We start from the raw sequence: 26,901 nt of genomic DNA, 5'->3' as shown, positions 1-26,901 counted from the left end.
GCATGTTTGTGCGCCGTGTGTGTGTGTCGTGTGTGTGTGTGTGTGTGCGCCGCGTGTGTGTCTTGTGGACTTGGTAGTCCACCTAGCCACCTGATGTGCACACTACATGGAATTTCACATACTTTTGCATCACCATATGGACGCAGATTTCCCCCCCCCCAAAACGCTCATCTAAATGCGGAAAAAAACTTTTGCATTTTCTCCTCAGATCGTTTCCGTCTAAACATAGCCTAAGAACACGACTGGCTGGTTCCACTTTATATCACGACTACAGTGTGGTACCCCCAGGGTTCTCTAAGTTACATTTAAGACTTTTTAAGACCTTTTCAATACCACCTAGGATGAAATTTAACGGCCATATAATGGGAAATCAGAATGGATTTTAAACCCGAGGAAAGAATTGTTTACCAACTGACTTCACCTGAATTTAATAACACATTTTTGTGAAGTGTGTTTGTACACAAATAAACATTTATAAAATATTTGTCGCATTTAGAGCTCTTATGCTATTAAACTAAAAATACAAAAATCAAGTAAATTGAAATATTACCCACACAAAATATGTATTTATGACGTTACGGTATTTATTTAATTCTAAGAAAAGTCAAGAAAAAAATGTAGGCTTTTGTAACTGAAATTCAATACTTTTAAAAGGACTTATTTTATTTTTTAGAATATTTTTTAAGTCTACAGTGTGGTGAATGCACTTATCTAATACAAGATAATCATGCTCATTAACTATGACCTTGTAGCCGTGTTGCTCCAATCACAATCGGTGTATTTGATATAGGTGGGCCAGAGGCGAGCTAAACAGATGACGACAGTTTAATCTACCAGTTAGCTCCGCTGGTATAAGCGTATGGGGCTCTGGATACGTCACCCCGTGTATTGTTGTGATTGGTCGTAGCGTTATCCAATTGAGTGCAGTGAGATTTTCAAATGCATGCTTGGTGCCGCCCCTTGAGTTGGGCCATTTTCATTACTCAGTGCCAGACCCTTAATCTTTCAGATTTGGGTCTGGATTTCCAGGCTAGCACCTTCCTGGAGTGAAACCCATGGAACGTCTAAAGTCTAAATACTCCAAATACACCTATGTGTCAGGGCAACTCCTCCGTGTGTATTGCTGCCCAAAGGTAAAGAATGAAATCTAAAAAATGTGCACGACTCTGGTAATACCTCCTCGTAACACATCTCAATCTCTGCCCAGTGTAAAAAGCTACTTGGACGTCTTTCCATTTGTTAGATCCACCATATGCGACAGTCAATGTGTCATTGTAGAACTGGGGCTATTGCGCAATGTTGTCGTCACTATCAACAACCTCTACCAGCAGCACCACGGATCATGGAAATACAAGTAGTATTATGTTTACAGAGAAAGTACAGCCAGTGACTGTGTCTGTGCAGCAACAGTGTAATGCACAAGCATGGGTGTACACATGAAGATGCTCATTATGTGACAGTGTTACATTCTGATTATGTGTTTGATGCAGTGCAGGTTATGATGAGTTTAACATTAAGAACTAGAAACAAGTGGCGTTTGTTGACATGAACAGCATCGCATCCCAGAAACCAGTCAAACCAGCCCAGCATCCTAATGGCTGAAATTACAGTGGCAAAAGTAAAGAGTAAAAAGGTTCTGCTGTAAGACATTTTGCGTGCGCCACAGTGTCTGAACCACAACCAGTGTGACCAATAAGACTGGTCTGCTACTTTACAACACAGAAAAAAAGCAAAGAAACTGCACAGATAGTTTAGTACCCACTCAAAATACACATTAATTGAACAACGCTGGTTCCTATATAGCTGTGTATAGGCTTTCAAACACGGAGGTCCACTGCTCTACTGGTACAATGTACTCCAATGGCAACCAAGAGCCATCATCAGAAACTCTATAGAAAATCTATAGAGACGTCTTAACCGGTTAACACCCACGTAATTTACGTGAGTTCTGACATGTTACATAATAAGTATTTAAACACAAAATTTCAAAACCTGTGTCAATGGACATGTGGTACACCGTTTGATTGGTAAAATGATCTGCAATTCAATCATTCAGTTCATTTTACTGAAATCATAAGCAACAAAGGATATTCATGATCTTAGTGCTCACAGAAAAACACAAGTTTATACTCCTACTGAAGGCGGAGGCTAAAAAAAAAAAGTGCTTGTCCTCTGACCTACAGAGCTGTGGTAGAGCCATGAGGGCTGCCAAGCTGTCAACCGCTGGAACCATGCTTTAAACCACATTAAGACCAAAAGACTAAGCCACAGACATTCCACATGACGTCACAGAACGGACATATGTAACAAGATGTTACAGAACTGGCTGGAACCTCGGTATGTCAACAAAACATCACAGGGCTGACATATCATTTGGTAGGGGAAAAGGTCACAAACCATGGTCTCTAATGTCAAATTCACAAACTACGCATGCCCAACCATTCACACTGACCTTTTTCTACATCCACTTATGCTTATTAGAGCGGGCAGTCATTACCAACACAACTACCTCTATGAGACAGCGATTGCTGGATAACGTTGGACAATTTCCCCTTCTGTCGCAGGTACACCATTGAGGTGCATGCAATCAAGCAGAAACTATAAACTCTAAAACTACTGTAACACCAACTTGGTTTCGCAAATTCAGTTAATCTGCCCACAGTTGGATTTCTCCAGAGCATTTAATGCATTCTCAAAACAAATAATGTGCAGGCTCAACAAAAACAAAGGCATTAAGTCTAACAAAATTCAGAAACATCAGCTCATTTATAGATATGTCCTCTTGCCACGGCTGCACATAAACACAGATGCTTTTGCAGCGAGTGTAGTGTCTATCTCAGACTTTTCGTAAGTTTAATGCACAAACTTCATGTAAAAAGTTTGTCAGTGGGCAGTGGTGTGGATGGAGACTCTTTTTCCAGCGGGTCTGCTCTGTAATCTGAATCAAACTTGCTTCAATTCAGCCATCTGGACGCAAACATTTTATTTATCCTGTTTCTCCGTGGCAGCTAATGGCCCGTTTCCTGTCTGTCTGTCTGTCTGCCTGCCTGCCTGGCACACACACACACACACCCTGTTTAACCATTAACCTACCCAATTACACGCACATTCCCTCCTGCAGTCCAGCTTTACAACACACTAAGTGAAAGTCAACAGCACGTATGATCTGGATTAGCATCTGAATCAGTGGCCAAACCTCAACAGTGACCAACAAGCAAACCTCAAAACACTTTTCTGGTCAAAGCTCTTGACAGTTGCAGGAGGTGGGCTGCACATGGATTAGCACTTTTCAGCTCTTTCTTTTTTTTTTTTTTACAATCTTAGTTACTTTTATATTTTATAAACTATTAGGGCAACATCACAGGGCGCTGAAGTGAAAGAGCACACAGAACTTGGCTTCACACAAGCTGTGTCTTCTCTCAGCAGTTCCAGTCATGCAGAACTTCAAGTCAAAACAAAGGATTGTGTGCAAAGTGAATAAAAAAAAAAAGAATAATTGGCAGGAGTGGCGTGTGTTCGTGTACACTCAAATACTGTATTTCATCATGGGTTACAACAAGATTCATTCACAAATAGTGTTTTTTTCTCTTTAAACACTCAAACACCTTAAATCATGACAGATGTAAATATTTCTACCAGCGTCTAGCCAGAGCCCAAAATGTTTGTTTGTCAAAAAAATATCTTGAAACACTAACACATTCTGGGTGGTTTACACCTGTTATTTCACTATATCCTTGCATCAGTTTTACTTTTACAGCATAATTCACCAAACTTGTCAAACACGACACACAAATAGAAGAGAAGCCTATTTGTCATTACGACAGTATTGAATGAAAACAGTGCTTCACGTGAAGTCTAATTTGAGCAGATAGTGTACAGTGTGTAGCCCAGCAGTTTGTACTCACTCTGCTGCTCTCTTTGAACAGTTTAAAGCTCATCCACTTTGGCATGTCGATCTTTCCTCTTCTGTCGCCGTCTCTCTCTGTCGCTCTCTCTGTCTTTGACAACTCCCTCGTTTGTGCCTTTGCCACACACACAAACACGCCCTCACGCTGTCTCTCCCCTTCTCTCTCTCTTTGAACAAACAGCCATAGCTTTGTATCAGATGGGGACGGCACTCTGCTTGGTGTGTGTGTGTGTGTGTGTGTGAGTGAGAGTGAGAGAGACACACAGAAATCATATGACCAGCAGATGGCTACTGTACGGTTTCAGTCTGAACCCGACACTGAATGCATTTGATTCATGAGAACACACACGTTTAAACAATTGCCAGCCAGTGTAACAGTGTTGCAGCTGTATGCTGGAACACTTTGCCAAGTACATAACTGTAGTATTGTAATATTTAGGTACTTTCAAATAGTACTTGCAAAGTAGTTATATATTACTTTTTGTTACGTTTACTTCCATCCAGCATGAGTTTGTCTTGACAGTTGCACAGAATCAAGCTACGAAAGAAGTGTGAATAAATTAAAACGTTTCAGACACATACAGTCGATTCGATACATACTGGGACAAAACCAATCAGGGTTGCCAACTTTAGTTCAACATATCCGTCAGATTCCCTGTTGATGTGGCCTGTATCCAACTGCACAACTACTTTTAGACACTTTAATGCAGCAATGCCAAATATGTCACATGTACAGTAAAATGCTAATTAAGTTCTCCTCGACTTACACACATGTGATATTAAAAACATGTGGAACCAGAAGGGAAATGATTTGATATCGCGCTAAATGGTGGTCTGGCTGTTACCAATTACAGGGTCAGCTTGCACAAAATGCAGGAAAAACCTCTCGAATCTGATGAAGATGCACCTAGCGTCGAAACGTTAGTCCTCTAATAACGTTTGTTGCCTATAGTCCGAGTGCTCCAGTATACTTTGGACCAAATCTCTGAAGTCTGACGTTTGCCCTACTCTGAGAGCAACGGACATGTTCCGTTTCTTGCCATGCAGATAGTTTAGTTTACATACGTTTGAAATATGCATCTGCAAGATTTGTGCTGCCAATCCAACCTAATTGAAATTAAGGGTGCCAAAGATCCAAAATAGTTATGTTCAAACTAGACTAAAGCGTCGACAGCCTTGCCAGAAGCTCTGTGTTGCTGTACTTGTGCACAGCAGTGCTTTGAGCTACGTGCTAATGCCAGCATGCTAACATGCTCACAATGACAACGCTAACATGTTGATGTTCAGCATTAATCTTTATCAGGGTTCATCCTGTGGGCGACATGATTGTACTAAATTTCATGGCAGTCCATCCAAAAGTTGTAGAGATATTTGACTCAAATGTCCACCTCATGGTGGCGCTAGAGGAAAGGTCAGGGGATCCCCAAAGTCACTAGGATTCATCCTTTGGAGACACTTAATATTTCTGCCAAATGTAATGGCAATTCAGCCAAGAGTTGTTGAGTTATTTTTTGTCTGGACTAAAGTGGCAGACCGACCAACCAACAGACAAATTTATTATCTGCATGGCTAAATGCCACAAAAAAAAAATAATAAACATATATATATATATTTTATCTCATTTGGGTCCACTGGGCTTTAAACTTCTGAAATCATTACTCTGGAAGACTCAGCCTGATAGACTCAAGCCAGGCGTTGATTCATTCAAGGCGCAGGGATAAAAATGGATTCAGAGGCGGCGGAGCTCCTTTCCAACCAGTAATGCATATTCAGTCCTACATGAGTAGTACGTTTTATTGGTCCTGGCTCACAGAAAAACACAAGTTTATACTCCTACTGAAGGCGGAGGCTAAAAAAAAAAAAGTGCTTGTCCTCTGACCTACAGGGCTGTGGTAGAGCCATGAGGGCTGCCAAGCTGTCAACCGCTGGAACCATGCTTTAAATAACATTAAGACCAAAAGACTAAACCACAGCTGGCTCAATGCACCACGAAACGTCACAGAAAAGACATTCCACATGACGTCACAGGACGGACATATATAACAAGATGTTACAGAACTGGCTGGAACCTTGACGGGGCTGACATATCATTTGGTAGGGGAAAAGGTCACAAACCATGGTCTCTAATGTCAAATTCACAAAGTATGCATGCCCAACCATTCGCACTGACCTTTTGCTACATCCACTTAAGCTTATTAGAGCGGGCAGTCATTACTGACACAACTACAAGAGACCACCTGACAGAAAAATACAGGTCGTTTTAAGTGATGATGTATTTCTGGTGAGACATATCAGTTCTTATTGTTTTAGCTCTGTAAACCAAAACATTTGGTTTGAACTAAAACCATGACTATAAGGATATGGAAGTTCTGACTTTCAGATTTAATTTGAGGTAATCTAAAATAATGTTGACTGTAGTAAAAAATTGGAGGACTTTGTACAGTAAATCAAGTTCTTTAATTCCTACAATTAATGTGAACAATATGGATGTAAACGCTGCCGATCACGGTTATAAGACTAAGTCAGCACATTAATCTCTTTCGTGTCATTTCAAAGCTAATGTACAGAGCTCAATTATTATTATTTTTTTTTAGTGCACTGTCCAAATATGTAAGGGTAATGATTGCCACAGGACGCAAAATAAAACTGTCCTATCCATGTCAACCTGCTTCTCAAACAGTAACAGAGATGACACTAAAAAGAGATAACATTGCCGTATGTCTGCGCTGGTCTATATAAGCACGGTAACAAGATTGTATTTTTCTGTCAGCCGTAGGAGACAGAGAGAGGAGAGAGCAAACTGAAATTTTTTTTTTTTTTTTTTAAATCTGCAAAGACGAAGAGAAAAATAGAGAAAAAAAACAGGCATTCGTCATATAAAACTCCTCCAAAAACCACAAGAAACAGTAGCTTCCCACCCTGTCTCCCCCCACACACACACCTCTCTAGACCCAGACAGCAGTGGAACATCTGACTATGCCAATGCTGGGCTGTTATTATAGTTTAAGGGAGAGAGCAAGGGAGGGTGAGGGAGGGAGGGGGAGAGAGAGAGAGAGAGAGAGAGAGAGAGAGAGAGAGAGAGAGAGAGAGAGAGAGATTTGAAAATTGAGAAAGTGAGAAAGAAGAAATGGATTGCAAAAGAGGCAACTAATTGTGGGTGTGTGTGCATCTCGAATGGAGACAAGATAACATGGCGAGGCAAGACAAGGAAAGGAACAAAGATGTTTATGGGAAAAGGGGGCAGTAAGGAGAAAAAAAAAAAACATTAACATATTGAACCAGAACCTGTATTAATTGTTTTTGGCATCTTAGAGCCAACATTCAAATTTTCCGTCAAACAGCGCCTTTACAACATTGAACCTAAGCCGTTTTATCACTCCCTTCAAAGCCACCAGACTCCTTTGACGAAAACATTAATTTTACCTCGCAGAACACGGGATATGCAGTGCTACCGCTGCCTCGATCGGATAGTTTGTTTGTGGTAGACCAGCTAATTCTGTGTTCTGCGAGGTAAAATTACTGGTTTTACCAAAAGGAGTCTGGGAGCTTTGGAGAGAGCATGGATGTATACAGCGGTGGAAGAAGTATGCAGATCTTTTACTTCTTACTAGTAAAAGTACTAATATCACACTGTAAAAATACTCTGTTACAAGTGAAAGTCCTGCATTGAACATGTTACTTAAGTAAAAGTAATGTGTATCATCAGAACAATGTACCTAAAGTATTAAAAATATTTAAAGTACTCGATGCACATTTTGCAACAGTTCTGTCAGTGTCAAGTGTTTGATAGTCTAATCATTTCAGCTGGACTTGTAAGCCGCTCTATTGTTGGGTAGTTTAATTTCTAATAAAACATCGTATTTTATAAACTACGTGTGTTTTGTGTGCAAAAATCCTAATTTGTAAAGTAACTGGTAACTAACGCTGTCATATGAATGCAGTGGAGTAAAAAGTACATTTCTCTCTGACATGTAGTGGAGTAGAAGTAGAAAGTAGTTTGAAGAGTACCTCAAATTTTTACTTAAGTACAGTACTTGAGTAAATGTACTTAGATACATTCCACTACTGGATGTGCACAACGGCTTCAGTTCCCCATGGTAAAGCGGTGAACATATTCTAAATATAGCATACACTTAAACAGGCATTGATTTTTTTTTTAGGTGGCTAAAATAAGTCTAGCTGATGCCGCCATCCACAGCAGGACATAGCTTAGCTTCCGTGTCGGTACTCCTGTCTGCTTCTCCTAACTGGGGGCGAGCCGACCGCCATCTACTGTAGCTAACACACTGACCATAGAGAAGTAGCGGTAACACTTTATTTGAAGGTATCTACATAAGAGTGACATGACACTGTCATGACACATGAACCCTAACCCTAACTTGTCATGACAAAAACCAAATGACACTTAATGACAGAAGCGTTATGTCATAAACGTTTATGACTTGTTTAGAATGTTTATGACACGTTCATGACAGTGTCATGTCACTCTTATGTAGGTGCCTTCAAGTAAAGTGTAACCGAAGTAGCTAATACAACCGCACTTCAAATCAAAATATCTCAACTATCCCTTAAAGAGTGCCACAGCGTTAAACAAACATGCCTGATCTGATAATTGGTTCAATAAACACCATATCTTGACTTGTCTTAACTTCAAAATACACAAGGAATTGGTATACTTTATGGTAATTCGTCCCTGGAGGGCCTGCAGAGCCATGGGAACTCAACAACCACCGCCCTTCACATACAAGAGTACCGGCACACTTCCACTTCCCTTCTGGGAAAAAAAAGTACACCGTTAGAAAAGTCAGTAGAAATACAGTTAATATGAAGGAATTTTCTGTAATGATTTTTCACAGGTATTTTTCCGTATTTTGATTATTTATTTTTGTATTAACAGAAATGTCCGTTAAAAAAGGTACATACTGACGGATATACTGTCAACTTACAAAATGTTCCGTTTTTGGATTAGCAGGAATGTCCGTAAACATAAAAGGTACTGGTAAATTTCTGCCAGGACATTATGCGTTTTTCTATGGATTTTTTTCTTACAGTGTAGTTTAAATGGAGAATAGTTCTTCTACTGGAGCTAAAAACACTTCTTTTGGCTCAAAACGCCACTTAAAAACCAAAATGCCTCAGCTGGTTTGAGAAATTACTGTACTTCTTTTTCCCAGAAGGGAAGTGGAAGTTTGCCGGTACTCTTGTATGTGAAGGGTGGTGGTTGTTGAGTTCCCATGGCTCTGCAGGCCCTCCAGGGACGAATTACCATAAAGTATACCAATTCCTTGTTTATTTTGACGTTAAGACAAGTCAAGATATGGTGTTTATTGAACCAATTATCAGATCAGGCATGTTTGTTTAACGCTGAGGCACTCTTTAGGGGATAGTTGAGATATTTTGATTTGAAGAGTGGTTGTATGAGCTACTTCTCTATAGTCAGTGTGTTAGCTACAGTAGGTGGCGGTCGGCTCGCCCCCAGTTAGGAGAAGCAGACAGTACTCCTGTCCGTAGAAAAACGCATAATGTCCTGACAGAAATTTACTCCGTTTACGGACATTCATGCTAATCCAAAAACATAAAATTTTGTAAATTTACAGTATATCCTCAGTACCTTTTTAAATAAAAAAATATGGAAAAACACCTGTGAAAAAACATTACGGAAAATTCCTTCATATTAACTGTATTGCTACAGACTTTTCTAACAGTGGAACACGCCCCAACCGCGTGCCGGGGTAAACAGGAGGCAGCATGTATACTGTATATACATGTATACTGAATGTTAGTAGCTTAGTCTCAAAGAACGAGACGTCATGACCCAATCAGGCGGCATTGCCAAAGGTCTCCGTTTGCGGCCGTTGAGACTACAACACAGCCCCGCAGATTCCAAACCAAAACGGGGTCAGAAGTGTTTTCAAATGTCTACGGTTTAGGGGCTCTGAAACGCCAGAGCAGTGTGAATGCGAGGTGTACACGTGGCAAAAGATATTCACTTTTTAAACCAAAACGTAGCAACGTAAATGTAGCCTAAGGCCCTGTCCCATTTCTCCCCCCTTAAAACTTCCGCTTGGTTTTGAGTGCCCTGGACAGTAAAGTCCCCTCGACGAGGGAAGTGGGGGTGAAGATCTTTCCCTATGACATGGGACACCACTCAATGCAAATTAGCGTGTCCGCCATCTTGGTTGAAAAATTTGGCCAGCTTGCTGAGTTCGCAAGGTCTCCTGGGTAATTTTATCTCCCACTTCTTTTTAAGCCTGCATCGGACCTCACTATATTTTGAGGGTTGATTTTAAAGGAAAAAATAGCACTCCCCCTTGGTCCCTAAAGTATTGGGACACCCTACCCCTACACAACAACGCGCAAAAACATGGGTTAGGGCAAAAATCTACAGGAAGGGGAGGTATTGGGACAGAGCCATATGCTGAATCCCAATTCTCTGTCTTACCCCTTTCCCTTACCCCTTCCCCTTAGTTTTGCACGTTCACGTGAGAGTAAGGGCTATCCCAATTCTCGTTTTGATCGAGGGGTAGGGCTAAGGGGAACCAAGCATGGGGGTATGTTTTCACCCCTAGCCCTTACCACTCGGTTTCGAGGGACAAGGGCTAGGGGTAAGACGAAGGGGTAAGACAGAGAAATGGGATTCAGTCTCCAGTGTCACCGCAGTTATCCACTACAGATTTGTACTTAAATAAAAGCAAATGCGATTAAGGCAGAGAAAATAAGGGCTGTACACAACGGGGATGGAAAGGGAGGATGGCAATTTATCACAAAAAAAAAGATTGTTTGGGGTGGATGGTGTCCCATCGCATCCAATGTTAAACAGAGCCCTGTTTAGTACACATTTTTACAACTTACAGCACAGCCATGTACAGTATGTTTCCAAGTTTCTATTCCGTCGTCATATTACAAAAGAGCCCTCAAACTCATTGTAAAACCTAATTACAAACAGTGATAAATGAAAAAGTAAATCTGCATCCAAGAAATACAGCTCACAGTTAAAGCCGCGGTCTGCTGTGTCAGCATATGAAATATGAAACGTATCAAAACAAATTTAGAAATCTTCTTTTTTTTTTCCTCAGAAAAACAGAAGAGGAGGATCCAAGAATAGCTAGCTAGAGTCTTTTAAATCCTAGAAACAATAAACTGGACCATAACAACAATACACCCACACTCGAAAAGAGCTGGAAAAAATATGCATTAAGATGTTTTCATTGGACAGGAAGAGGTGGGGAGACCAACACAGACATGCAATATAAAACCACAAAGATATACAGAGTTACAGTAGACCTGTATGTGCATGGTAATAAATTTTGTTTATGTATGCATTTACTGTACACACATATATAGTATGTAGCAAAACAAGTAATGTGACAATAAAAGTGATATTGATAATGGGAGAGAGAAAAAAAAGGAGAGGCGCAAACAAGTTGAGATACTACAACACACACGCGCCGCACTGCTAAGGCCTCTCTGATTTGTGTGTGTGTGTGTGTGTGCCTGTGTTCATGGTGCTGACATTTAGAGGCAGGGTAGTGTGTAGGCGTGGGGTTGCACGGTGAAAAGGCTGCACTGTGTAACAGAACAGTGGGAGGCCATGACATCTGTGTGGGTGGGGGTGTGTGTGTGTGTGTGTGTGTGTGTGTGTGTGTGTGTGCGCAGCAGTGAAAAGGGAGGTACTGTGGCAACACTGGAGACGACAACAACAACCAGTTCAAATCAAGACAACTAATACAATTAAGGAATCGGAACCACTAAAACAACAAGCCACAACAAAATCTGTAAATTGAATGATTGACTGCAAATGAACCTGCCCTACAAGTAAAACAACTGGACCGAAGACCTCGACACAAAGCACTAGGAGTCACTCTGTAATACAGCAAACATCTGATTACGCAATTCAATGACAATTTAAAAGTTATAAATGTTTTGCCTGTTGCTCGTTTGCCTTCTTCCAAAAACATGTACTGTATCATAATGTACTAAAGCAGTGCAAAGCACAGGAAGAGTGCCATGACGGACAAAGGTTGAGAAACACTGCTGCTAAACAACCAAAAGTTTTTTAATCATTTAATCATTGAATCAAGGTGTAGCTCAGGACAAAGGACATGAGGACAAAGGACATGTGCATTACAAAATCTCCTCTACAACAAAAGGACTTCTGTGTTCCCTCTTATCTTTTGTGCACTTCTGGTTGACTGTAAAAATAAAAGCTTAAAGATGGGCTTACTTGTTTGTGAGAGGGTGGTTGGTAGGCGGCATCAGAACAGCCGCCTGCACACAACCTGAAGAGGTTTTTCATTGCCGACTGCTCCTCTGTTCATATGGTGACATTGCTGGATACTTCAAACTACACACATAACCTAACCTTCACAAACACACAGTTGTGGTGCTGCGTGTATCTCAGTTTGTTGTGTTTCACGCGTGCACAAACATCTTTCTGCCACTGGCAAACGCACAGCCCCTGCTTCTGCCCATTGTAGAAGCATGGGAGACCCTGTAGCGCTGACACAGCTGTGGGTCATCAGCTCATCAAGGGGCACAGAGCAAGTCTCTGGCTGAATCACACTTCTCTAGAGCTGCATCTCGTGGCCCTTATGTGATAGCTCCTCGGCTCCTCAGTCCTCGGCTGAACCGGTAGTTGTTCTGTCCCCCTTTCCCTCGTGAAGGCCGTCTCAAAGATCTTATTTCTGCCCCGAGGATCGAGGAGGGATCTCTGAGGAACTATAGGTGGAGATACACAAGAGCAGCCTTCCGGGCGTACGTCCCTTAGCACTTAAATTGCCTCCTCAAAGCCTCCACTTGCCTCCCTTCCTCGCGTCATAGTCGTTTATCTGTATTTTTTGCCCCCAACGGCTCCTTCCAGGCAGCGCTGCCTGGAAGGCTCTAGGATTAGGCACTGGTTATGGTTAGGGTTAAGGTTAGGGTTAGGGTTAAGTGCCTTGAAGGCAGCGGTCGCAGCGCTGCCTGGAAGGAGCAGTTGGGGGCAAAAAACACCATCGAGCGTCATAGTCCCTCCCACCGAAGAGGCCCGGGAGAGATGCGACGAAATCATCGGAGGAGAGAGGCAACGAGCAAATGTGTTTTAGAGGGATGAGACGTCCTTTCCTCCTAGCAACTCCTTAAGCTGCACGGCTTCCGGGAAGGCAGCTCTCGTGTATCCTCGGCTATAGCTCCTCGATGATCTTTGAGACGGCCTTCACCAATGAGGGACAGAACAACATCCGGGTCAGCCGAGGACCGAGGAGTCGAGGAGCTATCAAATAAGGGGAAGCCATGCAGCTGAAAGCCGCTGCTAACTCCGCCCATACAGCTGACAAATTCATGTGACGTCTCGTCCCTTTAGAACCCATTTCCTCGTTTCCTCTGTCCTCGCATCATTTCCTTGCGTTTCTCCCATGCTTCCTCGGTGGGACAGAGTAAGACGCGAGGAAGGGAAGCAAGTGGAGGAGCCGGGGGATACAATTTAGGGTAAGTCAGATTCAGCCCAAGTCTCAATCAGCTGCCTTTAACTCCTTCGACACATAAGCAGCAGCTCTTAGTGTGTGTTTCCTACCTTGTCGCTGTCTACAGTGTTTTGGGACGTCCTGGAGGCGATGGAGATGGTATCTGGTTGGCTGCTGCCGTCTCCCTGACTGTCTCCATCTTCACCTCCCTCCCTGAACACACACACACACACACACACACGATATCAGAATAGCTTTGTTTAAATCATTGGCAAACGCAAACCATTTCAGTGTGATAACACAGAGTACATTTACACGCACACTCATCGGTACAAGGGCAAAAACGGGAACATTATTTGCATGTAAACATAGTCACTGACCCTGTCCCCTTTGGTGATATAACATATGGGACAATATTACCACTTCGCACACGTTTTAAATCTCAAAAAAGGTTTCAATCTGCTGTGATGACACTTTTTACCGAGCTGATAGGGTTTCTGCCCGCAGTGACACTGTTTACAGTGCTGACGTTTCAAGTTGTGGCAACAGTCAAGTCGTGTGTGTGTGTGTGTGTGTGTAATTCTGTGCTTTTGTGTTCAAGCTATATATTTCTTTTGAGCAGCTTATGTCCTTTTTGAAGTTTGTTTAATGATTTCTGTTGCATTAATCATATAAGCAGAGGACATACAGGTGATACAGATGATGGTATATTAATATTTACTGAGTAATTAAATCATTTTTCTCAGGCTGAATTGAATTGTGGCCAAACTGTGGCTATACTAAATGTTTTTTTTTAAATCAAGCTCACTACATTATTTCCTTCCTGAGCTTGGTAATCTCAGACAAATGTCACCATTGAACTAAACTTTGCTTCACCCCCAGGTGCTGACTACTTACTGAGCTCCTGCCTTCGTGAACCATATACTGTACATACTGTTACTGCCCGCAATAAAATGCTTCTTTTGTTCACACAAAATCTGTCTATTCCCTTGCATGGTTTTCCATTAATGATATTTCTATTCACAGTGATGTTTGTGGTGGAATGTCCATCTTATGAACTCATGCTATGTAAGTTGGGACAGTGGTACCCCAGGTCAGCGTCCAACATAACCTGATAAACTTATCATCAGGCAGAGGAGTACTTCAACTTGGTGCCTCCATAGATTCAAGGAATCTAGGCAGCTGCATGATAAGGGAATGTTCAGTAGGCCTGCCATGCATACTTCCCAGAGAGAGAGAAAGATCATAGGCATTCTAAGGCCGGCTACACACTGGATGCGTTGCGTGAGCGTGTCAGCTGCGTGGCGTGTCCGTTTTTATTTCGGCTCCCATGTTAACAGGTTAGAGCATCCACACTGCCTGCGTGACACGCACGGCTTGAGCCGCGCCAAAAGCGCGTGCATGCTAGAAATAGGACCAACGCCTATTTTTCACGCGACACGCAAGCGTGTTGGAAGTGTTTCCAGGCAAAATAGAATAGAAAAAGATGTTTGTCATTTTGACACAAATACATTTAATAAATTACATTTTGATGTTTGAAAGTCTCTAGGTTTTGACATAAATGTAATAAAAAAAAAAAATTGATTTTCAAATATTCTGTAGCCTATTGTGCCGTCAATACTGCCGACGTTGTCTTTGCTGTAATCAAATCAGTATATATTTATGTTTAACATGAAGTATACTACTGCTTGATCAATGGGAAACATACATGTGTACATACAAGGCTAGCAGCAGCAGCAGCAGCGGCACATCAGACACGTTTCTGGTGTGTAAAGACATGCCACGCAGCCGCCACGCAACAGAAACGCCACGCTCACGCCACACAGCCAGTGTGTAGCCGGCGTAAACTCCGGTGGATTTCTGAGGACTATGGTTAACTGCCCCTCAGATCTCTGCAGGGTAAATCCAGACAGCTAGCTAGACTATCTGTCCAATCTGAGCTTTCTGTTGCGCAACTTAAACATCCCTTGAACGTGAATGTTCCACCAAAACAAGTTCCTTGCAGAGGCGCCCAAGACGATTGCGATTGGTTTAAAGAAATGCCAATAAACCAGAGCACTTTTTTTTCCTCCCATCCCGGAATGCTGTGTGGACTAGCCTGACCCTCCTCCGCAATGCTGTGGAGGAAGGTCTGGCAATGCGAGACTAGGCTGAACTAGGCTTTAGCATCTGTGTTTAAGGCGCCTGCAATATCTTTGCTTACATTTAAAAGGTCCAGCTTAACTTAACGCCTCCAGCATGAGTTTAAATACACCTTCAGGAAGACAGGAACTTCAGAGAATTGGGATGGCACCTGCGCTATACTTTCTGAACCCAAATTCTCCTCAATTCATTAAATGCTCCTGTGTAATTCATCAAAGTCTCCCGAACTTTCTTCACGTATGTGAAATGAGTTGTGCTGCTCCTGAGTTTTTCTTTCACAATGTTTGTAACCTCTAACAGGATATTTCTAACACTGACAAAATACCTTTCAACCTTATGAAATTCAATGTTTGAAGGCATTTCTGCACCAAAAAGATTGAACGATGGTTGTGTGTTTGTGTGTGCGCTTGTTTGTGTGTATTTGTTAACCTCTTAGTGTTATTCCTGGGTTTGGTCAGTGCTGGTGTTTTAGGCAGATGAAGAGGCTCCTTGAGCGCCCCCTTCAGGTGAGTCATCCTCTCCTGGATCACCTCCCTGATGTTTTTAATCCACTCCTGTTTAGCTTCCACGTTGGACGCCTGGTAGGAGAAACAACAGAATACCTTTTAGTAACGTGCAGTAAAACGGCGAGTACACAACAAAAGTTTGTTTCCATTTAAAAAGTTTATTTTTACTTGCCTTTAGCACCGTTTTATTGTCTGAGGAGGGGGTTCTTCCTGCCCAAAGAGCAAATTTACATGGATCACCCTCAATGTGCTCGGTCACCCCCAACTCCGATGTCTGCAGGGCAGCAAAGGGAGCAAGATGTTTAATTGTCAAAAATGTGAGTCACTGAAAGCTAAACACACAGCAGCTATTCTTACACGCATGCACGCACACGGGGTAAACAGGGTAGATGAAAGCAATCTAACAGTGAGGTGACCTCTGGACTGGATTGATACACACACACACACACACACACACACACACACACACACCAGTAGTTTGTTCTTGTACTGGTACTTGGTTCTGCCAGCTGAGTCTTTGATCTCCTTGCTGAAGACCAGGGAGAACTCGAACAGGAAGAGGTGTCGGTCCCGCCCCTTCCTGATCAGCGAGCGTGGATCCCAAACCTGGAAACTGTCCTGCAGGATCAGCTCGCCCTGCACCTCCAGGTTTTCCTCAAAGCCTGAGGAATAGGAGGACCAAGACATTAGTCATCAGGTGGGATAGGAAATACAACAAACTCATGGTATTTCTTTAGAAAAGATTTTAATGTATTAAATCTAGAACGAAATAATAATAATATCAATTCTAAGAACAGAAGTTATGTAACTTCACCATCATTCTACAGCAGAATGGACAGTGTTTTACCCTCCAACATGGCGAGATGCATGGCATCATTAGCTCTCTTCGGAACACTGAGCATCACCTCCAAGCCATCTTTAATCTCCCCTTTACCCTCCTCACAGCATGACAGGAGCTCCTGCAGTGGGAGAGGAGAGGATATCAAACGTGAGAGGCGAAAAACATAATTGATAAATATTTTGCGTGCTATTCTATCTCCACATTTAGACTACATATTCCATGAGCCCTGGTTACTTCCTGACTCTCCCTCAGTTTGCACATGTGGTGATTTGACCCACATTTTCACTTTTTTTGTATACCACAATTTTGTGTGAAGGGTTAAGGTCTAGTTGTGTGTGTGTGTGTGTGTGTGTGTGTGTGTGTGTGTGTGTGTGCGAGCGAGGTGTGCGTGTGCGGTAACAGGTGTAGCGTGTGTAGCAAGTTTGTATCAATCCAGTCCATAACATGTTGGGTCTGGGCCAAAATGTTAGTGTGAAGGTTTAAAGTCCGGTTTGCGTGTGTGTGTGTGTGTGTGTGTGTGTGTGTGTGTGGCGGCAGCAGCAGGTGTGCGTGTGTAACAGGTGTGCGTGTGTAGCAAGTTTGTATCAATCCAGTCCATAACATGTTGGGTCTGGGCCAAAATGTTGTGTGAAGGTTTAAAGTCCAGTTGTGTGTGTGTGTGTGTGTGTGTGTGTGTGTGTGTGTGTGTGTGTGTGTGGCGGCAGCAGCAGTTGTGCGTGTGTAACAGGTGTGCGTGTGTAGCAAGTTTGTATCAATCCAGTCCATAACATGTTGGGTCTGGGCCAAAATGTTGTGTGAAGGTTTAAAGTCTGGTTGTGTGTGTGTGTGTGTGTGTGTGTGTGTGTGTAGCAGCCGCAGGTGTGCGTGTGTAGCAGGTGTGTATCAATCCAGTCCAGAACATGTTGGGTCTGGGCCAAAATTTTGTGCGCGCGTGCGTGGGAGGGTGTGTGTCTACCTTAAGCAGTAGTTGGTACTTGGTGATCCTCTGGACTGGTTTGATGAGGTAGGAGGAGATGGAGTTAGCCAGTCCACGTCGCTGCTGAATGTCCTGTTTATACACACAGAGACAAAAAAATGACAGCAAATAATAAAATAAATGCAATTTTCATAACTGATCAATTCTGCATGCGGCTGGTTGGTGGGGAACTTCTTTCAATGACCAAAAAGCACCATCTGCTGACAAAACAGGTGAACTACACAATCCCCACCAGCTGCAGGAGGGAAATTAGAAACCTGCAGCTGCACACAATGTTCTGCTCCTAATCGAAGCAATTTGCTTGACAGAGTACTACAGGAGTGGCTAATTCAAATGAGAGATTGGAGTTCTGTTTATCTTGTTCACGCTCCACAGTAGACATCCATCTTAACATTCCTGCATCTAAGCATCGTTGGTTAACCGCTGCGTTTTGTACTGAAGCAACACTTTAATCATGATAGAACACTGCTTCAGTCTTCTGTTTATTTCCCTGAAAGTTGTACAAGAGTACGTATGTATAGAATGAGATTTCCTTGATATGACAATTGTTGTTTAGAACAGGGGTCTTTAATGTTTTTTAGGCCAAGGACCCCTTAGCTAAAAGAGAGACGGAGCAGGGACCCCCAACTACATACATTGTATAACATTTAATTGCATATTAAACTGGGCCGGATGTATGAAAATTGATATTCACATATTATTTTTACATCAAGTTTTAATGTCTTACCTATATAGTAAGCCTATGATCAACATTATGTAAATTAAATGTTCTTTTTTTTAGCAAAAAGGCATTGCTAATAATGTGTCAGATTCATGTTAACGTATATTTTCAGACATATTTTGACTTTTGAAAAAAAACAACTGTCATGATTATTGTTTGATCATGCAACAATAATCAGGCAGCCCCCCTGCAGTAATGCTGAGGACCCCTTAGGGGTGGCGGACCCCCCTATTGTAGATCCATGGTTTAGAAGGTTTAAAGAAGAAGCCCCGACTGGGCCAGTTTACTCGGACAGAGGTGGTTACAGTGCATGTGACATTTCGGTTTCAGAATTAGCAGTTTTTCTAATGATTAGATGGAATTAAAGAAGTTGTTTTAATTTTAGTATTGTTTATGCGATGACGTGATGTGAATGGCTCTGTGGCAGAGTGACGAAGAGTTTACTCACGTCGAAGAAGGTGCCGGCATGCTCCAGGATAAGCTGACTGGAGTCTGGCTTGTTCTTACAGTAATCCACGTAAATGTGGAACTTGTCAGCCTGGAAAACAGGAGAGGAGGTGGAGAACATAGTTTTACGTGGTAATTTTGTATTATGTTCTATTCAAGCCCACCCTCTTTAATAGACAGATTCCATTTTTTTTCTGACATCTGGAGAAAAGGACCGACTCTCACCCAGGTGACGAAGCAGTGACCGACATCTTCTGGGAGCTGCTCATAGTTCACCAGCTCCTTCAGGAAAATACTGGAAACACAAACAGATACGCACACAGCGAAAGATCACAATTTAAAAGGAACATACAAAAACAAAATGAACATGTCTAGACACAGGCCTGGAAATTCAAGTCCACTTGGCCTTAAAGCAACACCAAAGCACTTTTCCTCTTCGGTCCCCCTACAGGTTGGAAGTGGAATTGTCCATTACCGCTGTCGTAATGTCTCATTATGTCTCATTGGAACTACAGATCCGCTACCCGATCTGGCAAACTTGCATAGTGCGGTTATAGCAGATAGAGGGCCGCAAAGCGAATGCAGAAGTGCCGTTCACCCTGCTACCAGTTGATGAACCACTGAAACGATTTTGGAAACATTATTTTAAGGTACAAAAGAATCTTTGGTGTTGCTTTAAGCCTGATTTATGGTTCGGTGGAGGCTCTATGCAGAGCTTTCGCCGTAGCCTACGTGAGTGGCCTGAAGTCTATACTTGTGCGTTGGTGTGTGCGTCGATCTCTTAAGAGAATAGCAGGGCAGGCATGTGTGTGCGCACTGGGGAGTGTGTGGTGGAGCAAGTGAGAGTGTGACGGTGATTCGCTACGGAGCCAGGACTCTAGAGAGTCATAGTGAGAGAAACAAAGTGTCTCCCCTGTTCTTTCGGACCACTGTCAGAAATCTGTAGCAGGAAAAGTGAACCCTCTCCTTGATTTCATATTGTTTATAGAGAAGGAGAACCAGGAAATGAGTAGGGGGAAATGCAACGCTACCAAGCCAGGGCCGAGCGGAGTGCGTCGCTGCGACGTGTAGTTAAATTTTTTTGAGAGGTGCACGTCAGGCTACGGTGTAGGTAGTCTGATGTATCGCAGCAGCATAAAGCTTAGTTTATGGTAGACGCGGTGTTCACGGCGCGCAAGCCATAAAATGACATCATCACGGCTGTCGTTTCCAGCACGAAGGCTCCGCAAACTGTCGCGACCCGTGGCTGCGCACCTCTGAATTTTTGGAACTACGCGCCCACTGCGTGCGCTGCGCTGTCATTTCAACATGGTCAGCTGGGAAAAAGAGGTTCACCTCTACAAACATCTGTATGATTCTTCATGTACAGACCACAGGGAGTCAAACAGCCTTAAATATGTGGTCAGAGAGAGACACTACACTGGGAAAAGAAGAAACATTTTGGGGGAAAGTGTGGAAAAACATGAGGGGCCCTAGTTTAACGATCTAAGCGCACGGCGTGAAGCGCCTGGCTCAGGTGCGTTTAGGGCGTGTCCAAATCCACTTTTGCTAGTTTGACGGCGGAAAAGCGGGTCCGGGCGCATGGATTAAAAGGGTTGTACTTAGTGTCTTCATGAATTCATAGGTGTGTTTTGGGCGTAACATGCAATAAACCAATCAGAGATCATCTCCCATTCTCTTTAAAAGCCAGGTGCGTTTGGACCTTGGCGCATTGCTATTATGATGGCGGATTTGCAGCGTAATATTTTCATTTGTAATCTTCTGCATGTTTGTGTGTTGCTGCACTTCCCTGTGTGTGTGTAACAAGCATAGTGTGCGCACGCTGTGCATAAACCTAAGCACATTTTACTAATTCACTGTTAAAATAACAATAAAATGCTGCGCTATTGACTTTAGACCAGGTTTTTGTTGGTCAATGGCGCGATCACTTCCCGCTGCCTCAAGATAGGCCAAGAATGCACCTGAACACACCTCCCTGTAAGACCAGCACGCCCATGGGCAGAAAGATGGGCACAGTTGCATTTGCTATTTAAACGACGCGGGCGCTCGACGGGAAACTGATAACTGAGTCGGTCTTAAACTAGCAAAGACACTTGCGTCAGGCTTTGCACTGGTTGCAAGATAGGGCCCGAGAGGTCGTTCTGTCAAAGCTAAATAAAACGACTTCATGGAAAGAGTGTTCTTAACAGCGTTACTGGCAGACAGTCACTTCGATTTGGAGACAAACGACAGTCACGTTAATGATTAGAGTAGATAGATGTAATGTTTCGCGGTACGTCGGTGTTTATCATGGATATGTTTTCTTCTGTTGCCAGGCAGCCTGCTTTGCTTAACTCCCGCTCTCGTCATCTCTACTACTTCTTGCTTATTCACAAATTATTTTTGTTTGTATGCCCTCTGGTGTTTTGGAGAGTACTGCAACGAACAATGCGTTGAGCATAAGTGTCTCTGTGCCCGAATTTACAAATCCTACTATGGCCGCGCCAAGACCCGCTATTCAATCACTACTATTGGCCAGGCGTCCATGCCTACGCAAGGTAACGTAACCCCATCTGTACAGGTCCTATCCCCTGACCAATCAGCTATCCTAACCTTAACCACTCGCGGTCAATGCCTAACCCCAACCAATTGAGCTGCTATTGAAGGGCAGGTCTTGGCGTGGCCATAGTAGGATTCGTAAATTCGCTCTCCGTGCATGCCTGTAGCGTGCGCCATCTACGACGCTTAAATCCGTATATCTTTAGGTGTTGCGTCTCTCACTTGTTGTGGAAGTCCCAGATATCCTGCATGTTGCCGAAGATGATATGCTCCTTGTTGGCGATGCCTGGAGGAACCTCCTCCACACCGCTGGTCATCTCCCACAGGTAGGTCTGACAGACAGACAGACAGACGTAAGTATGACAGGAAAATATCTGTTGGGTCAAAACTAAATTGGACAAGCAGTCCAAACGGTTTTTCATACCTCGAGACACTCGTGGAGGTCTCTGACGTAGGTCTTCTCTGTCTGCAGCAGCTCTGCCATTATGAACCTGAGAAAAAAAAAGAAAGTTAGTACCAACAAAGGAAACGCCACAAAGAAGGATCAGATGGCATGAATTATACAATCGGTCATATTTTGTGTCTGGTTATCGATGTTCCTCCAAGACTTTTTCTTCCTAGCAAGCGATTCACGATGAGACAAAAAACATTTCAGAAGGCTGCAGAGGAGATTTGAAAGACTGTACATTGTGCTACTAGCACAATTATAGCACAATTATGTGTCTTTGATGTCTTTAAAATTCTGAGATTGAGAAAAAGCTGTCTTGGGAGTGGATAGGAATAATTTGGTTAAATAGGGTGAATTACTGCTGCTATATTTCATACCTTCATGACATTGCCAGTTTTCTTCTTGTTGTTGATTACAAAGAGCAATAGCAACAGACTTTATTTGATTGAACACTAGGGCTGGGCAATATATTGATATTATATCGACATCGTGATTTGAGACTAGATATCGTCTTAGATTTTGGATATCGTAATTACGATTGTAATACGACAATCCAAAAGTAGGGCCTTGCTTACCCAACGTAATATCGTAACAGAGCTTAAGGGTTTTCTTTTCCTGGTTTTGAAAGGCTACATTACAGTAAAGTGATGTAATTTTCTGACTTTACGAGACTGTTCTGGCTTTCTATTATTTGCCTTTACCCACTTATTCATTATGTCCACATTATCGATGACTATTTATCTTAAATCTAATTGTGAGGATATTTTGTTAAAGCACCATTTGTCAACCCTGCAATATCGTCACAATGTCGACATTGAGGTATTTGTTTTACAATATCGTGATATTTGATTTTCTCCATATCGCCCAGCTCTATTGAACACTGTTCAAACCCAACATAACCTCAGTACCCCTCATTGTATTTTTAGTTTTTTCCACTTTACATAAGAAAAATATAAAAAAAAAAAAAAAAGTGTGAATACAAAAATGAATACAAAAGGAAATACAAATATACCTACTGATATATACATATATACACATACTGAAATATATGTATTCATTCCTACCTACATGCACACTACTGCTGCTACATTATATCAACATTATCATCTGTACATGGTTCATGTGTTTCAGGTTTGGGTCATGATCTGCAGGTCTGTTGTTTTACAAACTACATTAAAATCAAACTTCCCTATATCTTCCATGTAAGACAGTGTAGATAACTTTTTTTTTAATTTCTATTTAGGAAGCAGCAAAGTGTACAGACTTGCGCGCTCTCTCTCTCTCTCTCTCTCTCTCTCTCTCTCTCTCTCTCTCACTCACTCTTTCTTTCTGGCAGACTTCCTCTTTTCCTCATTGACCTCGTGGTTCGGCTCACGCAGTTTGACTTCAGGGTCGTCGGTCAGGCTGGCGGGGATAATGTCCAACTCCAAGTCTTTATTGTCCTGCATAGAGGAACATAAATGGTAAGGGTGGGACAAAAAAAGGAAACTTTGTCAACGTCTGTTTTATCTGTTTGTTCATCTAACTCATTCATCTTCATCTTTTATTGCTGCAAAATGGGATTGTCAGCGTATATATAATAAAAGATTGATACTTGGTGTCTGTGTATCAATGCAGCATTGCCATGGAAAATATTGCGATACTATGCTGTATCGATTTTTCCCCCCACCCCTAATAGCGCTCGAAAATAGATTTCCCAGCTCCCAGTGTCATTACTTCATGGCTGGACACTCAAAACATGAATGAGGGAAACTTGAACAAAAGTTAACTAGCCGAAAAGTAAAGAGGTTTTCAACAAGATGGGGAACAGCAGTTTGAGGAAAACAACAGATGCCCCAGCCACGTTTAAGTCCAAAGTCTGGACCCATAGCTGATCTATAGAGCTCAAGAGTGACCGCCTACTTTTTTAACGGCTCTGGGTTTTTACCCCATTCAATTATTTCAATGACGTTTCAAAAAACATTTTGAAATCGGCAAAGGTACAAGACTGCAAAACCTGCACTTAACCTTTTCACGGGCATTTTGTATTCATACTTAGACCAATATCGTCGGCCAGGGCTCACTTGTAAAAGAGATTTGAATCTCAATGTGATCTTTTCCCTGGTAAAATAAAGGTAAAAATAAATAAATATATCGTGATGTATCACTAAAGGATTGTCTAGCAATATAGTGATAATCGCAGAATTTCTGTATCATGATATTATCAATATTGTGAGCTATGCATCGTATCGTGAGGTACCCTGTTATTTACACCCCTTATAAATGGATTGTTGAATCTGAAACAAAACTTTACTTGGCCAAACCAAAGGCCCCTACCTTGTTTCAATATCTGGAGTAATCTAAGTCTAATGCAGGGGTCGGCAACCTTAGGCACGGGGGCCACCATTGGCACGCGGTAGCTCAATCAATGGCACACTAGCAATTCATGTGCATGAGAGTTTTTGGGAAATTTTCCAATCCGCATGCCAAATGAACTCTTTTACAGCCATTGGCAGGAGCACATCCTGTTATTTACGGTAGTTTGATTGACTTTATTTCCCCATCCGCATTCCGGGAATACCCGCCCCCCCTTTGCACGTGATTGGCTAGTACTCGTTGCCTTCTCCACAGAATGCGGCAAAAAGGAAAAAACACAGCCTTAGCTTGGTAGGTGATGACAGGCTTAATGCTGATATGGCACACTGACTAACGAGAACATTTCAAAACAGCACTTCATATTAAAAAGGTTGCCGACCCATGGTCTAATGGGTGTGTTTTCACCTCAGAGCTGACTCCCAGGCTCCTTTCTAGGCTCTCCTGGTATTTGCCCATGCGTAGGGAGAAGTCGCGGTATCTGCGGTCCACCGTGCTGACGCAGCGCTTCAGCTCCGATACGTGAGCATGGCCCTTCTCCACCAGGTTGTCCGCCAACTGGATGAGCAGCTTCACCTTCTCCTTGGTTTGCTGCGGGGGGGGTATACACACACACACACACACACACACACACAAATTACATACTGGAGGAGTCACTGATGTTCTGACTCCCAATATGACACTCCGTAATACAGAATATACCTGTATTTTTCATACTAAGAATATTGGATTGAATTGAATATTTTCACCTGCTTAAAAAAACTAAACATAAATTATCTTAGAGATAACCCTCATGTCTCATACAGAGTGCAAAAAAAAACACAAGTAGAACTCAAAGTTTACATGAGTGTCAGTAATCTGTCGAGTCTAAATATGTTTCAAGTAGATACAGTGTTTATATATTCCACTGGCTTGATGTTCCCAGCATGTCCTTTGAGGCTCAATTAAGCTGCCAGTAGCCGACCTTCACACACACACACACACACACACACACACACACACACAGCGTACCTTGGCAGTTAGTCTGAAGTGACGGTAGTCGTTGAGGAGCTGCTGCGTTTCCTCGTTGCTGTCACCAGGTGACGTGTGTGTGGCCAGGTAAACTTCACCTGTCTCTTGGATCCAATCCAATGCCTGTGCGCACACACACACACACACACACACACACACACACACACACACGTGAGACACTTTGTTTCAACAGATAAAGTTGATCCTCAATATCCGTATATTCCCTAATAAACTCACTCCCTGATAAAATGAACCAGATGTCTATTTAGTGCTGCACATTTCCCTAAAGCCAAAATCCAGCCAGAACTCTCTTTTTATTTCACTAAAGCATGCATGCACACACACACACACACACACACACACACACACACACACACACACACACACACACACACACACACACACACACACACACACACACACACACACACACACACAGGTTTGTGGCACTATCTTTGTGGGGACCCGTCCCTGACATAATGCATTCCCTAACCCCTTACCCTAACCTTAACCATCACAACTAAATGCCTAACCTTAACCCTTACCCTCACCCTAACCAGAACCTAATTATAACCCTAATCCTACAACCAAGTCTTAACCCTCAAACAGCCCTTTAAATTTGTGGGGTCCAGCATTTTGGCCCCACAAAGCTGTCGGGACCCCACAAGTATACTGGACTCCAGGTTTTTGGACCCCATGAATATAGTTAAATAAGCCCACACACACACACACACACACACTCACTCTCTCACCTGTTTGGCGCTGCGTTCAAATACCAAGTACTGCTGACATTGGTCCAGCCTCCGTTTCTTTAACGTCCAGAAGTGAAGTACTCTGTTCTCTCGCTGCAGCAGCTCATTCAGAATGGCTGCACAAAAAAAAAAAAAACACAACAATTACATGAAATATGCAAATACGCTCCCAGCTAGGGCTGAACAATTGGTTCGAAGCTAATCACGTCACTCTCTCAATCGCTCTACCACACACTCCCCACGCACACACACATGCCGGCCCTGCTATTCTCTTAAGAGATCGACGCACACACCACAGTGTTTCCCACAGATTAGAACAGAACCATAAATCACGCTTTATAACATAATACGTCTGATTAAAGAAAATCCAGACCAAAAAAAAGACAAAAATAACAGAATTGTGTACGTTTATGTTATCTTAGTTAAACTAATCTATCATTTCAGTTAAAATACATACAAAACTAAAACATGGCTTTACAGAAATATTTGAGCTTTCATTAAAATGCCAGCAATATGTTGTTATTGTTTTTTTTTCAGGTCTATCATAATCAGATTGTCAGCAGCACTGACCTTTAACTTGTTGTTCGGGTCCTCTGGTGTGACCGGCGGCTCCAGGCATGCTCACATTGTTCCTGTGGATGTACTTCAGAAACACCTCAGCGTTCCTCCGGGCCAGAGTGCACGCCTGGAGCACAAGGACACGGCGCTTATACCAACAAACTCGCACAATTCAGACCACCTCTTCTAACTACCGTCACCCAAGGACGTCATTATAAACACTACAAAATACTATCAGTTAAAGTAGCATTTTGCTGCAAAA

The 26,901-nt window shown here is 42.6% G+C and overlaps 1 protein-coding gene across 1 annotated transcript in view; it reads right to left on the bottom strand.

Moving 5' to 3' along the window:
- kalrna (kalirin RhoGEF kinase a) overlaps window positions 1–26,901 on the bottom strand; it is a 112,840-nt gene that overhangs the window by 73,773 nt on the left and 12,166 nt on the right. The window contains exons 10-24 of the mRNA XM_078262544.1: window positions 26,652–26,766; window positions 26,082–26,197; window positions 25,330–25,452; window positions 24,727–24,909; window positions 23,287–23,408; window positions 21,943–22,009; window positions 21,741–21,850; window positions 19,206–19,275; window positions 18,982–19,071; window positions 17,792–17,884; window positions 16,843–16,954; window positions 16,467–16,657; window positions 16,168–16,269; window positions 15,919–16,067; window positions 13,458–13,560 (exon numbers count right to left, since the gene is read on the bottom strand). Of these exons, the coding sequence (XP_078118670.1) occupies window positions 13,458–13,560; window positions 15,919–16,067; window positions 16,168–16,269; window positions 16,467–16,657; window positions 16,843–16,954; window positions 17,792–17,884; window positions 18,982–19,071; window positions 19,206–19,275; window positions 21,741–21,850; window positions 21,943–22,009; window positions 23,287–23,408; window positions 24,727–24,909; window positions 25,330–25,452; window positions 26,082–26,197; window positions 26,652–26,766 (1,746 nt within the window). The remainder of the gene's footprint in view (window positions 1–13,457; window positions 13,561–15,918; window positions 16,068–16,167; window positions 16,270–16,466; window positions 16,658–16,842; window positions 16,955–17,791; window positions 17,885–18,981; window positions 19,072–19,205; window positions 19,276–21,740; window positions 21,851–21,942; window positions 22,010–23,286; window positions 23,409–24,726; window positions 24,910–25,329; window positions 25,453–26,081; window positions 26,198–26,651; window positions 26,767–26,901) is intronic.

This window comes from Sander vitreus, chromosome 11, assembly GCF_031162955.1.
Source record: "Sander vitreus isolate 19-12246 chromosome 11, sanVit1, whole genome shotgun sequence".
Lineage (NCBI taxonomy): Eukaryota > Metazoa > Chordata > Actinopteri > Perciformes > Percidae > Sander > Sander vitreus.
The sequence above is the reverse complement of the archived record's forward strand: the minus strand, read 5'-3'. Positions and strand labels throughout refer to the sequence as shown.